At 37.7% G+C, this 17285-nt stretch overlaps 1 protein-coding gene across 8 annotated transcripts in view; it reads left to right on the forward strand.

Moving 5' to 3' along the window:
- Window positions 1-17285, forward strand: part of ZPLD1 (zona pellucida like domain containing 1) — a 100526-nt gene that overhangs the window by 56575 nt on the left and 26666 nt on the right. Inside the window, exons 2-5 of one of the 8 annotated variants that reach the window (XM_035315040.1) lie at window positions 8020-8088; window positions 8258-8374; window positions 14766-14871; window positions 16732-16810. In XM_035315040.1, coding sequence (XP_035170931.1) covers window positions 16786-16810 — 25 coding nt within the window. In that variant the 5' untranslated portion in view covers window positions 8020-8088; window positions 8258-8374; window positions 14766-14871; window positions 16732-16785. Of the gene's footprint in view, window positions 1-7956; window positions 8163-8257; window positions 8375-14765; window positions 14872-16731; window positions 16811-17285 lie in introns of those variants that run through there. The other 7 variants (XM_035315039.1, XM_035315042.1, XM_035315043.1 and 4 more) reach the window with 7 other exon arrangements.

Below are 17285 nucleotides of genomic sequence, written 5' to 3' on the forward strand. Positions count from 1 at the left end.
TACCTGCTAAGGCCTGGGGATGGGCATGTTCTTCTAAGTGAAGAAAGAAGGAAAAAAGCTATAGCTTCTCCAAGTTTCTTGTTGTGCATGACAGACTTTGCTATTGAAAATATATGCTCAAACAACACAAAGAGCGGAGTGAGTAGCAGGATTTATTTCAGCCAGTCCTTTTTTCCTGATGTGTAGTCCTGCACACCTGATCTTATTTTCCAAAATACTAAGACAAAGTGTAGCCATCCCCTCTTTTAAGGTGTAGGCTCAAGAAAGCACATCTGACTTCCGTGGAGATGTGACTGAATGGATGGAAGAGAAGTTGTATGCAGATCCCAGAACCCCTACCCCTATATGACTGCTCCTTTTGGAGAAAAAATATAATGAATTTTTCAGTGCAATAATAAATATGAAAAAAGAAAGCAAATCCCCCCACCTGTTCAGCTGCCCCAACCTAGGCCATTTGTTTATTCCCTAGCAGAAGATAAATAACTCCTAAAGGTAAACAACATTTTTTGCCCAAGTTTTGTAACGGCAAACAATTTTTCTGGAACGCAACCAGGTTGAAGGGTGAGGATAACTCTTAAGAAAAGAGTTATGCTTGTTAAACAAGGAAGTGAGATAACAGAACATCAAAGAGTTAGTACTAAATCAGCCTAACTCACCAGCTAGAGCGGGATGCCACCAAATAAGATGAAGGCTTCAGAAAGTAGAACATTTAGGAAGGAGCTAATGTTAATTTTTTTGTACATTTCAGTGCAAACTGCGAATAGGGTATGTAGAGGAATTAAAAGAAGATAGGGGTATCAGATGACAGGACAGTTTCCTGTGATTGCAACTTTCCACCTGAAAAATGCTGTCGGTCCTTTCAGCATAGGACACTTACAGATGGGTGATGGCGGGAGGGAGGGGGAGAAACAAGGCTGATTCAGTGTAACAAGAATGTAGGTGTGTGTATGCCTCTTGTGTGCTGTGATGAAAGAAATCAAATGCGAGCTTGAATGAAAGACCCTTTTTTGTTTGCCAGGTCACTCCTGTGATGCAATGTATAAGAAGTTTTACAGGCCTGCCTCTGCAGTAGCTCCTCCCTGGTACTCCAGTGGCCTGGCTGCTTGACTAAGATGGAGAAGAACAAGTTTAATGCATTTCTTAGTCTAAGGGATTGTAACTTATTTCTTAGGGTAGTGCTTTAGGTACTGATCTACAGCTAAGCTGGGTTGTTCTCTGTTGTCCTAACCAACATTACAGAGTTTGTGTGACTAGCTCAGGTGAGGTGGGGACAAACTGTCACTAAGCCAGGAGTAAGTTCTGTTCATTGACTTAGCAGAGCTGAATGTCAGGGGATATAGGCTCCCTTGAGCTAGAGGAGGGACCTTCAGTCTGCTCTCCCATGTACTTGATAAGTACTATAACTGTTACTGGGGGTTAGGGGTAAAAAGGGTAAGGACTGTGGGGTTGGCAGAGCCACAGAGGCATGACTGATTTTGTGATTTTAACTATTAAGTAACACTTTTATCTTTGAAGATGCCGCAAAGGGGAAGCAAATGTTTATTCATAGGATGTGAAAACACTCGGTTTTTCAGTTTCAGCAAAGAGCATAAAATATCCATCTGAAGTGGATGTAAATTCATGACCTTTTTTTCCTCACGCAGCCATTAAATTGGTAACTCCTACTTGTGTAGGTGGAGTCCTTTGGGGTCAGGCCCCTGCCTGGTGGGGGCCTGGGGCAGGAAGGTACTCTTGTGCTGGATGCTCATAAATGATGTGAAGACCAGTGAAATCGATGCACCCTTTGCAAATTATGATTTGGAAGCTCATTATCTCTTTGTGAAACTCATTTTCCAGCCTACTGATTAAGCTTATAAAAGCACAGTTTTAATATGCCTCCTGTTCTGTTTTTAATTCCCTGGCTGACAGTAAAGAATATTCTAACCAACTCTCAGGACAATTTATACTATTCTTTTATCTCAATGGCATATTGATCCTGTTGAACATCCCCTCTGCAAAATAATGAACATGCATCTTAAATCCAGTTCATAGAGGTCATGTAGTGAGCTTCATTTTTTTCCTAGAGGGACAGTCTGACAGTCTGCAGCTCCGTATTCTGATACTGAGTACAGCCTAGGAGGAACAGGTCAGGATTCTTATATGGTTGCGCTTTTTTTTTTTTTTTTTTTTTTTTTTCCTGATCTCTTCTTGCTTGTTCTCTCTTCTTGATTAGTTTCCTGACACCTGAGGCTGTTTGGGTTTTGGAGTTATTTCACATTAAATGCTAGAAAATCATCCTAGTAATTAAAACAAATGCTGTATTGATGGAGGAAGAAGCTCATGGAAGGTGGTCTTAAATCTGTGTGGCCTTGAATAAACATGGGAAGCTCTGTGCTTATTGTGCTATTGCACTTGCTTACTTGCTGTGTTCTTCAATAAAAGGAGCTCTAAAAACATCAGAAAGAAAAAAGCAAAATAAAAACACCCACACATTTAAAAACCCCAAACCACACGCATTAAAAAACAATCGTAAGAGAAGCCCTTAGTGCCGTGTCAACTAAACTCCAAAAAAAGAAAAACCCTCTCACTCCAGGGGAAGGGACACCCACGTAGCTTGTTCAGGTTTGCTGGTATGCTAAAGGACATTAAACTCGCATCCTACCTTACACAGAGATGGCTATCCTTCTTAGAGAAACCCAGGTGTGTGCGCACATGCCGTCAGCAGCACATTTGGACAAACACCCCCATTTGCTTCAGCTCTGTTCAGACTGTTATTGAACAGGAGCAGCAACTGGGGCTGTCTGTGTGTAATTTTCCACCATTGTGAGCATGGACTGAGTCTCTGAAAAGGAAATAGGATTTGCCTCTGGAATAATGGAAAACTCGGGCATGTTTCTTTGCAATGCAAGCTAAACTACCTGTATTTTTCAAACAAATAATTATTGCCTCACTCACCCTATGCTCTGGAGTCTAACAGGCTCCCAATCACATGAATGAGGCAATCTTTCAGCAACTTAACACTAAACTTGAGAACGGGTGAAATAAGGAAACCACTTAGAGGAAAATAACCTCTCTGTGATGGCTCTTTCTCAGAAATTCAAGATTTGCTGTTCAGCACCAGCAAGTGTGTAGGGAACCAGCTGAATGGGAGAATCTGTCCACCCCTCTAAGTACTTAATGGGACACTTATTTCCTGTTGCTAAAGAAAGGCCGGTGACATCTGCATTTAGTTGAAGAAACGAATAGCAGAGAAACAAGGAAGGGCAGTGCTGTAAAGCAAGAGAGGCAGATTGATTTTGCTTGCAGGCTGAAAATAACCTTTCTCATTTGAAAATCTGCAAGCCTCAGTAGAAGAGAAATGGTTGAGGTAGTGAAAGATATTAAATATAATCTAGTTGTTAGAGGAAAGGAATATGGGCTCTGGGTTTTGCTCAAAGGTGGAAATGGACTCAAAAAGGAGTATTGTGTGGTTACAGAAAGGGAGAGTGATGCTTAGAGTTAGTGTAACAGTAGGAAAGCGTGGATATATTTAGAAACGTTGAAACTGCCGTGGTCTTAAAAACAAACTGTAAATTGTTTGGACTATATAAATTTCTCTGACTAAAGATGAGATGGAATGTGATAACAATTATTTTTACTTTTGTTAGATTGGGGGGAAGGGGGGAGGGGGGGGGATCAAAATTCTCTATGTGATCCAAGAAATTTAATTCTAAATTTATTTTCATAGTGGATTTTCATCTCTGTTATGGTGAACATGAAAATTATTTTCCAAAACACCCACAGTAAGTTGAATTTCACATATGACATGGTATAGATTTCCCTTATGGGGGTCTACAGATCTAAGATAAAGGCAGACAAATTATGAAACAAAATATTTTAATGCAAGAAATGGGCTGTTTTTAAAGCTTTTCTACAACACTGAGAACTTATTTCTTGCTACCAAGCAGTCAGTTTTTCAGAAAGCTGGAGAAGCTGACTGTAGTCTCATGTTTTTATTAATCCCAATTCACAATTTGTTACCATTTCTTACTTAAGTTCACCTCTGCTGATACCGAAATGCGTTGGTCCTTTGATGTATGATGTTGACTAACATCATACATGTATGATGTATGACTAACAGGGATTTGATGTATGATGTATGACTAACAGGGATTTATGTATCCTAACTCTATGGTCTTTACCCAGATGAGACTGATGCCAGGGTTATTTACAATCTGTTCAGGTCATGTTTTTGCATTTGGTAAAGCTCTGCATAAACTGGATTTGGGTTCTGTGATATGTTTCTGTGCAACTGTAATTTCATGATAATTTTTTCCTCACATGTGCTCCCTGTTCTGCTAACAGTTTGTGTTTGAAAGACATAAATTACTGTTACTTCAGCAAGATAGAACGGGAACTAGTTAGTTCTCAGGCTGAATATTGTTTGGTTATTTAAAACTGGTAAACACTCTCTCTAGATGCCAATAATGTAAATAGACACGACACTTTTTAAACCTTGTGTTTGTGTAAGTGTATTTGACTACATCTTGAGAAGAATTTCTCATACAGTATCGATTCTTTTGAAATATTTTTCCTTGCAGCTACATGAGGTGTTTCTATGTACAGTATGAACGTGTAGTAAACTGCTAGTCTGTTAACTGGGTTCTGAATTAAATCTGATCTTTCACACTATTACCCGATAGCTTTCCTGAATGTCTTATACCAAGGGGCTGAGAACAGCTAGAAAAGTATGTAGGTTTTTAAATGCAAACAAAAATGAGAAACACAAAGCACCTGGAGGAGGGACAGAAAATGTTTATAGGCCTAGGCAGTTTTATCATAAGGACAGATGAAAGTACTGGTGTGGGCCTGGGTGGAGAAGAGGTAGATAAGAGGGTATGTAATAGCTGTAAGCAGATAATTATATGGTCTAGAGAGGAAATGCATGAGAATGCCTACAGATACACGCCTTTATCCCAAATATAAACTAACTTCTGTCATGTTATTTTGTGGGAAGGGTTGGATTGTGTGTCAGCAGAGGTTATGCTTTTAATCATGCATTTTTCCTGAAGGTTTTTGAAACTTTTGGTTTTGAGGTATATTGCAGACAAGATACATGACTAGATAAACTAATCATGTGTAAGGGTTCCTCTGATCCTAAACAACAGCAATATGTTTTGGCTGAATTGTTCCCTCTAGAAAGCCTTGTAGGTTGCAGAATTCATTTCACAGACCCTCCGGCAATCACTGTGCACCTTCTGAACTTGTTCCTGAAAAGGCTGATTTCCCCTTAGGAGAGCAATACCTTTAATTTCTAAACTGAGTATGGGAATTCCATGTGAACTATTGAATTGAAGAGTATCTTGTTTTGGAATAGTCTTATTTCTCCTCGTGCTTAACAATTTAGCAGTCTAGTTGAGCTTTGTGGAATTTCTCATTAATGGTGAAGTTTTAATACTGCTGTAAACCTGGCAAAAGCAAATGTAGAATATCTCCATAGCGCTGTAGAAGAGGATAATTGTGATAAACGTGGTTAAAGGAAAGATTCTTTATTTTGCTGATTAATAATAAATAATATTCTTCTTAATTTTCCTAAGAGAAATGCTAATCTGGCAGGCTCTGAAATTACATCATGGGTATTTGCCCATGCAGAATTTAGCTTACTTATGGACTAGTTAAGAGTCTTTGGACTTGCCCTTTTGTTTGGAATTTGTTCTTTTGTTTACTGAGTTTTTCCATTCTGTTGTAGTCATTGTCTCCTTGTGGATATTTGGTTATCAGCAACAAATTTTGGGTGAGTGAGGGCTTTCCAAATCCTGAAGGAGACTTTTTCTCCATGTTGTGTCTCTCTACGTGGGAAGAGAAAACTCCTTAGATATTAGTTACTACAACTTGAATTAATCAGGCTGTGTTCAAAAGTTCTCTAAAATCATTGTTGAAAAGAATCAGCTCTTCTAATCTCAAATAACAGACAAAACAAATAGTGACCTAGACAAAAGGATTTTTGCAATAGAGACAATTTCTGAATTTTTAAATGAACAAGTGTATTGTAGTCATGATGATATACATTGGAAAGCTACACTTTGCTTTTTACCTGATAAATTCATAGTGTTGTTGTTTTATTTGCTCTGGCCAGAATAGCTGTTTGGAATAATTTTGAATCAAGCTTGCAAAAATATTGGATGTTTTACAGAGCAAAAATAATTTCTTGACAAGTGAACTGTGTAAGATCAGAGAATCAAGTAGTTTGGACACATCTCTTCAGGGTAAGTGATGAAATACTCGTTCATTTTTTTAAATATATTTTTTTAAACTCATTTTAATGAATACAGGGATTTCTTTTTATTTCAGTTTGAAAGAGTAGATAAATAAGCTAAGTTTCCCCAGAGCATGTAGCCACCATTCCTCTGTGCGTAGCTGCTGAGACGACCAGCTTCTGGGGTGAGTCTAAGTTTGTAAGGACCTGTCCTGCAGTCTACTTTGTTGTCTCTTTGAAAAACATCATCTGCAGCAAGAGAAAGATAGGATGACACCTGTGATGCTGGCAAGGACTTGGTTGTGTGTGTGTCCCTGCGTAGGGAAGCAACCCAAATGTTGTGGAAGTTGTAGTTGCTGCCAGTGGAAATGGAGAGAAATTACACAGGGTGTCTTAAGATGATTTGATGTTTTTAATAAACTCATCTGATGGCCAAAAGGCAAGGGATAACTTTTGATTTTATAGCTGTCTTAAACTGAGATTCTTGTTTCAGAAACCTACTCAAGGGTAAGACCACGCTATAAGACTTTTGTTTGTGAAACTGATATTACATTGAGATACTTCATTGTGGACGTGTGAGATGAGGTATCAAACCTGTCTAAACACTTAATATGAAGTAAAAGACATGTCATTGCTGTGCATCCCTTGGTTTATCTTTTTATTAGTCCAAGGCTGCTCTAGTCCTTGCTATATTGCGCTATTTATGTTGTAAGGTTGGATTTATTTTTTCAGTCCTCTCACAGCCAAACTGTTAATGTTAATAGGGTATGTCTGAAAAAAGGACTAGAAACTTAGAGGTGTAAAGAGCCTTTTGGTGTCCTCACAGTGCATTATGAACCTGATACTTTGTAGAGCAAAATGGCTAAAAACAGACCAAGTTCTGTCTGCTTGGTTTGGGAGCAGCACTGGGTTCTCCCCGCTGGGTCTGGAGCAGCCAGATGATCTGCCATTCTCAAGTGCACAGAGCATGAGGGTTGTGCATGAGGGGGCTTGCTGCTCAAGGCGAAATCTGCTTTCCTGCTTTGTTCCCTTGGTAGAGCATTTCTGTAGGGCAGGGAAGCCAATGTGTTAGGCCACTACCTTGGCTACTCTTTGGGGCTGGCCAGGGTTGCCACGGATGTGTTCAGAATTACTTTGATGTCTACCAGGAGTTGGCCGAAGTGAAGGCATGGTAGAGGAAGGGCTTCTCTGTTCTGAAAACCACGCTAAGCAACAAAAAATCCAGGCACCTCCAAAGCTTCCTCTGTGTGCCAAAACCTAGACTATGGTTTTACCTGACTAAAGGTGTAATGAAAGCTTCCAGGCAGAGATGGCTGTAACAAAAATGGAAGGAAGGGAGCAAAAGGAGGCAGGAGGGAGAAGAAAACTAATGCAACAAAAGGGAGTTAAACACCTCCCTCTGCCCCCCTCTAAGTCTCAGAGATCGGGGAGTAGATGTTATGAAGCAGGTTCAGTTTCTAGCAGCTTGATCTTGCCTTTGTATGCAGTTGGCTTTGTGTGCATTGATGTACTGTTTGTAATTATCATTCTGTTGACACCTGTATTCATAATGACACCCCCATATCACATTTTCATCTCAGCGTGAAATGTCGCTCTTTTTGCTTTTGTTTTGTTCGGTACTATGAATTTAGCCCAGAATTGAAAAAAACTAAACACTTCTCACAACACACAACGGGACATTGATAACCTTGCAGCTTAGTTACTGATCCTATCTCACTGCTTCCATCTGTCTCCTTCCTCCCACCCCTCTTTTTAAGCAGACAAGGTTTTCCCTCAACAAGCTGATGACAGAATAATTTCTTCAGGTTGATTGTTTGCCCCACATGGATCTCTGGAGATCTTCATACAAGTGGAGAGAAGCAGATCAAAAGGCTGTAAGAAAAAAAAGGACTGAAAAAAGCCACCATAAAGATCCTGCTCAGGTTTCAGTCTGGTGATGAACAGACTTGTAAAGTATTCTGAGACCTGTCAAATTTTCCCATCTAAAATCCAGACCTATTTTAAAAAGAATTTTCATAATGAGTGTCTCTTTTCCCCCACCAGCAGGCTCAGAGTGTTTTCTGAAAAAGTTCTGCAGGGCAGAGAAGTTGAACACTTGATCACATGCGGGAGCACAGGATAGATGGAGTACAGCTGACTCAACAGCTACAGGGGATTTGGGTAAGTGCCCACCATGTCAGCCAACTAGAACTTTCTAAAATATTGGTAAATGTCAAATTATTTGTAACTTACAAAACAAAGTTGTTGTTTTAACACTTGCATGACAGGTTTAATCTCACTGGGAAGTCTCAGATGGAGTTGGTTGGGAAAGAGGTCTTTAGGGAACGGCTAATGAAAACAAGAAGGCAAATTAGCATCCAACAATGAGAAGATGTTTTTTCTCAATTGATCTTTTACCTAAATGTACCCAGACCAGACCCACACTGTTAATGTGAGGGGAGGAAGGTTAAAAACCCCTTGCAGTGCTGAGGTTTCCAATGTATGTCAAACCCGCTCGCTTTGCTTTCAGGAGGAAAACAATCAATTGCTTGAGGGAGACAATGTTATCCAAGTTGTGGTGTCACTGTTCCTGTTCCCACAATCATTGCATTGATGGAAGAAAATTTTGATAAGCAAGACTTATCTGGCTCCCACTGCAATATAATGAAATGGGTTTGCTGGTTGGAAATGACATTGTCTCCAGTCACAAAGCAGACTGGATGTGATAATTGCACCACCTTTCATTATTTTTTTAAAGTATTAATAATGACAATATATTCTTGAGTAAAAATAGCAGGGATTTGAAATCAAGTCTTCAGTTAAGCTGATGAACTGATACGATCCAAATTGACGTAGTTATTCTAATTGCTGGGTGTCCTGTGAGAGGAAACTTTATCATGGTCTAAGAGCAGCTGAAGAAGGGACTATTAGCCCTGCTTGTGTGCTTTTGATCAAATAAGTTTTGTTTTTTTTTTATTACTGCGTGATATTTTGTTTTCTTTCAGCTAGGTCTTGAGCAGTATCCCTCCGGCTTGTTTTAGATGGTGGCTTGAAAATTACTTCAAACCTTGCTATAAATCCAAAACGGCTAGGAGAGGGACTCAAAACACAGTGAAAAAAATATCCATAAGCAAATCTTTCATAATAAAAAGTATTTTCTTTTTAAATGTAAGCTTCAGAACAGGAAGTGCTCTCTGATTTCAAGTGCTTATAAAACTTGAGGTTCTCTATACTTGCTTAGACCAAGATATTAGCAGCATTATTTACCCTGTATTTGCTTAACTTTTAAGGATCTGATAAGGCTGTACCATGCTACAGCAGTATTCTTCAGCTTTACTGCATAATTTCTGTTCCTAAAAGTCAGGATAGTGAAGTCATCCTGATAGCATAAACTGTTGCTGCTTTTTGTTGGTGAAATCTTATTTTAATGGTAACTTTTCAAGCTGCAAACAGATGGCTGCAGTATAATCTACTTGCTAGTGACATCAAGCATTATTTACTGAAGATTTATATTTATATTGCTCTCTTCAAAAGTGTAAAAAGAGTAATTAAGTAGAATGATACTCATTTAGATCTTCATCTGCCCATGTGACTGCAAGGCTCTGGGGGCAGGCAATAGGATTAAGCGTGTTTCATCTCTAGATCGGTGTTTTTTGAATCTGGACCATGGTTAGAGGCAACTGAAGGCCATTATCGTGCGATGACTCTTTAGTGGTCTGTATCAAATGGTTTGATGGTCTCTGTAAATTTGCTAGCTGATGGAACCCCCCATAATGATCAGTGGTCTGAGAAGGAAATGAGTAGCCTGAACGTGCATGTGCTGAATGTCTCTTAGCCTAGAAACAACCTGTTCATTCCAGGATTTAGGGCTGGTCTCTGTTTGCCCATACTGGGGACCCTGCTCAACCATTGCTTGTGTATTTGTCTAAGATGATCCTGGACTTGCTTTAGTCTCTTACTGAATTTCAAATGGCAGCATCGCTGCTAAAAGTGAAAGAGGAACACAATATGGAACAGGTGCAAGAACAAATCAGCCAATTTTTCTCAATATTCAGAGTAATTAACCAATGACTCAAACTCTGTAGTCATTGTGTTCATTGCAGATACTTCTGCATACCAGTCTGTAGGTGAGTGCTGTATGCCTGGTGGTAATGTGATGGTCCTTGTTTTGTAGTCAGTCTGTTTTAATTATGGAATATCTTTTTGGTTTATAATGTTCTGTGACCAAAGTGAGAAATCCAAAATGACTTTAATTTTATGATACTAGTCAAATATGCAGTGACTTTAATAGGAAGTATGTTTTCAGTTATGTTCTTGCATTTTCATGTTGAATCTAACTCTGTGCAAAGTTGCACTAAGAATCTAACTTCGAACTCACAAGATTAAGGAAAAATGTAGAACAAAGTGCAAAACATCAGATTATGAATTTTAATAATGAAAAGGAGGTCTTGCTTTGTCAAGGGCTTCCACATCTGGGTTAAAATTATCTTCTTGAGATGACTGCAATAGTCTTCAAATCCTATACTGAATTTGCTTTCTTTCTCAGTCTCCTTTTGATGTCAGTTTTTTTCTTATGCAGTAGACAATGTAAAGAGTATGAAAGTGAGAAGAGAATTTTTAAGTTTAATTTAATTTGATTTTTATAATTCCTGCCCAAGGATGTGACCATTAATAACTTGCTTCAGACCAGTTTTCCTCTCAAATCTGCTCTCAGTGATGGCATTCTGCACTTCATATCCGTGTGAAAGTCCTGTGGGAAACAATGATTGTACTTGCAGGTTGGGATAACAGCATAGAAATCTTTCCTGTGTGGCCCAGGACATAATTTTTTAAAAAATTATTTTTAATTTTTATATCTGAAGCTTATATTTATTTATTTTTTTCACATTTTATTGAGGAATCCGAAAATCATGGAGTCAAACATTTCAAACAGTTTTTGATTTTTTTAGCTTGCTTATCAGATGCTTAATATTTAGGTGTTTTCTTATATGATACAATGAGTATTATTTGGAAAACACTAGTGTTCTCAAAGGCCTTAGGTTGTTAAAACAAATATCTGAATGAGTTTTAGCAATATCTTCTCTGAAATGCAGGAATAAAGATCTAAGTAGCCTATTCAGATCTGTGTGGGAGGAAAAAACCTGTGTGTTCTGGTTATATTTAAGTAAAAGCAAAATGTTTTTTAGGCATAAGTACAATAAAAACAGTATGGAATGGAGTGGGAGAAAGGTAACTCATTTGTATTTCACTAGTGGATGTAGGAAACAACTACAGTAACTCTCATGCTTGGCACAGAATTAGCAGGTCAACAGTTTCATCCATGTTTTCAACAAGTGGATCTACTAACTCAGTGTATGCCTTGTTCAAAAATAGTTATTTTAAAACACTTTAGCTGTTTTGCTTCTAGTCTCGTATCTCCTTGGAAGGTATTGTGCTACTTTGTCTGAATCTCTTGGAAATATTTCATGTAGGCATATTCTTCATTTGATCACTGTTTCTCTTTATACCTTGTAAATATGTAGTGAGTTTCTATTCAGACCTTATTACAAAAAAAAAAAAAAATAAAAAAAATCTCAGTGTACTCAAGGATTTGTTGTAACAGTGTATGCTAAAATACATTATTTAAATTATTACGAATGTTTTGAGGTGTTAAAAGATTGTTTTAAGAGCTTATAGGCAGTATGGCACACTGATTACATTTTCCTAGCCTTCAGACAGGTAAAATAAAAAACAAGTTTTAGCTAGAGTTTTGCCTATCTAGGGCTATAAGAAGCTGTGGATGTACCAAGGCTGCTATGGATTTCTATGCATATTTGCTGACTTTGTAGGTTGAAGGACACTGCTTGGCTGTAAAGCTTTTGTATTATCTACCCAACAAAGACATTTAACTCTCATTAACAGTAATAAGGTACACAAAAATAATCAAAGCTGTGTCTTTGGGAACCAGATCTGGATTTTTAGCCCCTCTTTGTTCAGGGTTTAGAATGGCTATTTCATTTCAATTCAGAAGAAAGCGATGTATTACTTCCACATATTTAATGGTCTTCATTTTCAGTTGCCTGTGTAGTGTGCTGATCTAGATTTAATGTCTTTCTGAAGAAACCACCTTCCAGGTTCAAGTCTAGTAATTTTGGTGTGGATTCCTTTTGTGGAAGATCAATGCCTCTTTATCTGTCCCTTCTTTTTAATACTATGTGAAAGGTTGTTGTAAAGGGACTGGAAAATCAACATTTCATAGGCTTAAGGATAAAACTATTTTTTTTTTTGATATTTTGCAAAAAAACAAGTCTAAAAATGTGTTCAGTCTCATTTTTGGACACCGTAGGTACCTGAGAATGTATCTGGGCATTTGATAATTTAGCTGTGAAATTTGGTCTTTGTCACATAAAGCACCTGTGGAAGTTTGATTTAGGAAAGCTTTGACCCAACATTAATTGCCATGCTTATATAGTGTGGAGCTAATCCAGGACTGTTTTAAATCACATGCAGAGTGGAAATGTATGACTTGAAAATGTATATGAGTAATTTCTTGAACCAGATGTAGAATCTGAAAGCAACTGTATGCGTAATTATGCATATATGTTTTATGCATGTATGTTTTGTGTGTGGTCTTTTTGTAGTCCACCACTGCTGCTTGTGTTCTGAACAGTTAGTAGAGGCCAGTTTACCTACTAAAAATTGTTTTCCCGTTGTATTGGAGAAAAAAGAAAAAAAGCTGTCTTGTACATTCATGTGTGCACTTGATCTTTAATGGTCTTAGTTTTATTATTTCCTTGTATGTGTTGTGACATTACACTCGTACTCCTGTACATAGTACCATCAAATGCTTTAACTTTGGGAACATCCATTTTGTTTTGCAGGTTTCTGTCATCAGCTTTTGTTTTAAGAAAGTGCTGATCTTCAAAATCTAATACGTGTCTGTGTGTATACACATATGTAATGTATATGTGCATATCTCTATATTTTCAGCATTGTAGCCTTTACTTGATCAGAAATTGCGTGGCGCTGGAGCCTGAAATCAGGGGAATCTGCAAGAAAAGAAATTCTGTATTTCAAAGTCTTGACAACAAAGATTATCTACAAGTGGAGGGAAATCTATAAGTTGAAACCTGTCCCTAAATAGTTCTCTGCATCTCAGGTGCCCTTTGTTATGTCATAATCCTTTAGAAAAAGAATTATCACCATTTCATGAGCTTGTTTTCAAAACAGATACTATAAAGGTTCAAGTCCTATTTCATCTGTGTGAGAAGAGCTAAGGATGTAAAAAACGTAGTGATAGAGAAAACATAATCTGGATAGTTTGTTACAATGGGATGTGCCAGTTAAATGAGAAGGTTCCACTGAAGGACTGGACGTAAAGTTATTTTTCTGGTTTTGTTTGTCAGTTTACTTTTAAATGCAAATGACCTAGTACACACCAGTAAGGAAAACACTTCTGGAAGATCTGCTGGAGGGGCAATTAACACGCTCCACAACTTCAGTTCAGATGTAGAAGCAAGTGCAGCAGCAAGACGGACATGAACCAAAAAGACAAGGAACTCATCTGTCATGAGATGACTATGAGAAATAGTACGCATTCAACAATATAACTTTAAAATATTTTTGAGTAAAAGCAATAATTTTTCTATTCCATTACTTGTAGAGACCTAATGTATGTTGCTAGAAACCATTTAGGCATTTACTAGATCTGTATGAAAACACTTGTAAATTGAACACTTATTTCACTAGCTTTATTATGCACTTATCGCATCTATAATTTTCTTTCAGAATTTTTCATTATTCCCATTAACTATTCTTTTTGAAAGACTTACTCTGTCAAGAGGCATAAATATCACCGTATTATTTTGCAGCACTGCCACACCCTGTAAATGGAAAATTAAGAACTAGCAGTAGGTTATAAACTATTGTTATATAGGATGAATATTTCAAATAAATAATGTGCTCAAGTCAGAACTAGCTTACAAATGAATTTCAGTAAAAATGAAGGGCTGAATCAGTAGTGAATGCTGTTGACAATGGAAAATTTTTGAAGATCATTCTGAATTGAGTGTCTGGTAATGAAAGAGGAATGAAGTGGGAATTTAGGTAGGTCACCGTTCCACAGAATTTCTAAATTGAATGCAAAATAGATTTTATTTAAACTGCAGACAGCTTTACTTTAAAATTTTGCATATTTTCTAACATGGAGACTTCTGTGAAAGCAGAGACAAGGGCTTTGTAAAATAATTGAATTGAGGAATGCATGTTGAAACTATAACCTCTTTGTACTCTTCAGTGATATGCAGCACAGAACAGTAAGACCTGCAGTTATGATTCTGTGCAAATATTTATATGTATATATATACACACACACAGATATATAACCTTCAGTTCATCAGAGACTCATACCCTGGCTACTTCAGTATTCTGAAATCTTATTGTCATTTTATTACATTGAAACCCAAATACGTTGGGCTGTTTTTCCACTACACTGGTGGTTTTAGAAATCTAAATGATCCATAATCTCTCAATCTCTGAAATAATTTAATGAACCATGTTTGGTGAGTCTTAATCCCTGTCTTTTTGTCTGTAGTTGTCCTTTAAATCTGTTCTACTGTGAATACTTGAGAGAGTTGCCATGTGAATTTATTTTGGTGTTGATTGAAGTCCTGCACACAGACTTTACCTCCATTCCCAAGTTAATGAAAAGAACTGTTCACTTGCTAAATAGAAAATATTAATCATAATCATAGTTTTGAAGTTATCCTTAGGTGGATGGGTGGAGGCAGACGCATTTGGAAGTGAAATTATTTAAGTGACTATGAAAGGATTTTCTTAGGTGATTTGGAGATTTTGGTGAGTCCAAGTACTATACTAAAAGTCATAAAACATAGTAAATCATGTAAACATGGAAGATCCTTGATGATGCTCAGCAGAGGAAAGTGGATAATGAAGTCTGAAGAAAACAGAAGGGTACATTAATTGAAACCTAGAGTGGGTTTTTCAGCTAGGAGTTCCATTGGAAGGATCACATTTCCCTTGCAAGTGTGTGTTGTTGTGTTCGGGATCATGAAAATGTCTTTTTAAGAGCCAAATATGATTGCTGCTTGCTGGACCAGGGAAGCATGCTGTTTTGGAAAGCACCTAGAACTCCGTGCTTCATTAAGAGGAATTAAATAAGGGCAATCATGAATATTTCACATAGGCATGTTGATTGATGGATTATAAACTGCCCCATTCCTGACACTTTTCTTGTGGAGGTTTTTTCATTTCATGTGTGTACAGACAAGAAGTGCCATTTTGATGAAACTTTGATTTTTTTTATTCGGATGAAATATTGAGGTTTTAGCATTTTTGTTTGAGAAATTGCTAGAGACATCTAAGAGCAAGTTGAATGAGCAGGTATGACTACCTTGATTCATACTGAGGTAAACGGATAGGTGAAGTTGACCTCTTGGGTGTTTTTGTAGTCCTGCATTCTCTCACAAGAAATAATAATAATAATAATCAAAGCACATTGCTACTTATTTAACTGAAATCAGCAGGAGTCAGTCCAACTGGTGATGTGGAATCTGCATGCTGATCCATCTGCAGATGAGGGAGTAGTTGGGGAGCAAGTTAGACGTAATCGGTGGTGTTAAAATCTGACTTGCTCTGAATGCAGCTAGAGAACTAATGTTATAAATACTTAATGTCGTAATTCAGTTTTGGTCCTTAGCAATCATCTCTCCTTCCTCTGAAACACAGCAGCAGAAGTTTAATAATTAAAATTTTAGAATTTACTTATAAGCTCTGCTTTTCATCTAAAATAATAGCTAAGCTACAGCTTTGTCAGTGTCATCTTTCATTAAATTCTTTTCAAACAACTTTTTTTTTTTTTTTTTGGTAGCAAAAAAATACTGTGGCAGTTAGAAAATTGAAGTCAGATTTAGATCTTAGTAAATTGCCCTTGATTTATACCGTTGTAACAGACATCAGAAACTAGCTCATATACAACAGAACAGTAATAGCCTCTTTATCCAAGTAACTGTTGTACAAGCAGAGGTGAGGCTTCAGTACACTGGAGAAATGTCAGTTTTCCAAACTAGGAATGTTTCTTTCAAAATAGTTTGAATTTTCATGGGATAAAAACAAACAACAAAACTTATCCTGAGGAAAGGGTAAGGAATTCATAAAAATGCAGAGGTTTCATAGCAAACCAGTTAGGAATTTTAATTTCTTTTTTTTTTCCTTCTAATTCTTCATCAGCATTAGCTGTGTGTGCTGTCAACCTCCACAGAAGACTAACTGAAAAAGAACAGAGGGTCAAAGAGTAATTTCATTTAGCTTTTTTATCCCCCTGAAACTAAAAGGAGGTTGCTATAGGTCACACTTGGATCGGGAAGTTGTGCAGGTGTTACATAGTGAAATTGCTTTTGGAGAGGATAGCAGAAGTTACACCTGACTTACTAGGAAGAGAATAGTTCCAGTTGGATGGGATATACAAAGGCCAAGTCCCAGTGACGACATGCATGCTTACAAAGGCCCTGGTGTTTTCAATTCCATTTTTTTAATCCCAGGAACTTCCAAGCAGAACTATGTAGGAGTGAATGGCTGGACTCCCCTGGTGATACATGGACATCTCTTTGGCTTCCTTAGGTAGACTGTGGCTCACTGCTTTGTTCTTTCTGGCTTGTTTGCTGCCAATGAACATTTGGGAGTGTCCAGCATTGGTCCCTCTCCCAGTGCAGGACTTAAATCCTAGGTTTATTTTCCAGGAGCCAAATTTGAAAATTAGGGGAAGTCTTTGCATTAATATGACTAGGCTTTAGCTCAGACCACTGTACATCCACAAATGATCCATTTACAAGAGCTGGGGTTTGTCTCAAACGTTCTCTGTCTGTGCCAGCTTTTTCCGTGCCTGCATGGAGGTGGTGTTTTGTCTATGGAGTTGATAAATGTTCTTTGTCCTTTTGGAGAAAGGTGATGACTGGTGTCCCTAGCTGTAGTGTTGGAGGAAGCAAACCTCCTAAAACTCTCACAGAATTGCTCAGTTCCTGTGTATGAAAAGAGTATTGGTGAATCTGAATTCCAGGTCCGCACAGATTTTATGATCATTTAAGAAAAAAAAAAA

This window comes from Oxyura jamaicensis, chromosome 1, assembly GCF_011077185.1.
Source record: "Oxyura jamaicensis isolate SHBP4307 breed ruddy duck chromosome 1, BPBGC_Ojam_1.0, whole genome shotgun sequence".
NCBI lineage: Eukaryota > Metazoa > Chordata > Aves > Anseriformes > Anatidae > Oxyura > Oxyura jamaicensis.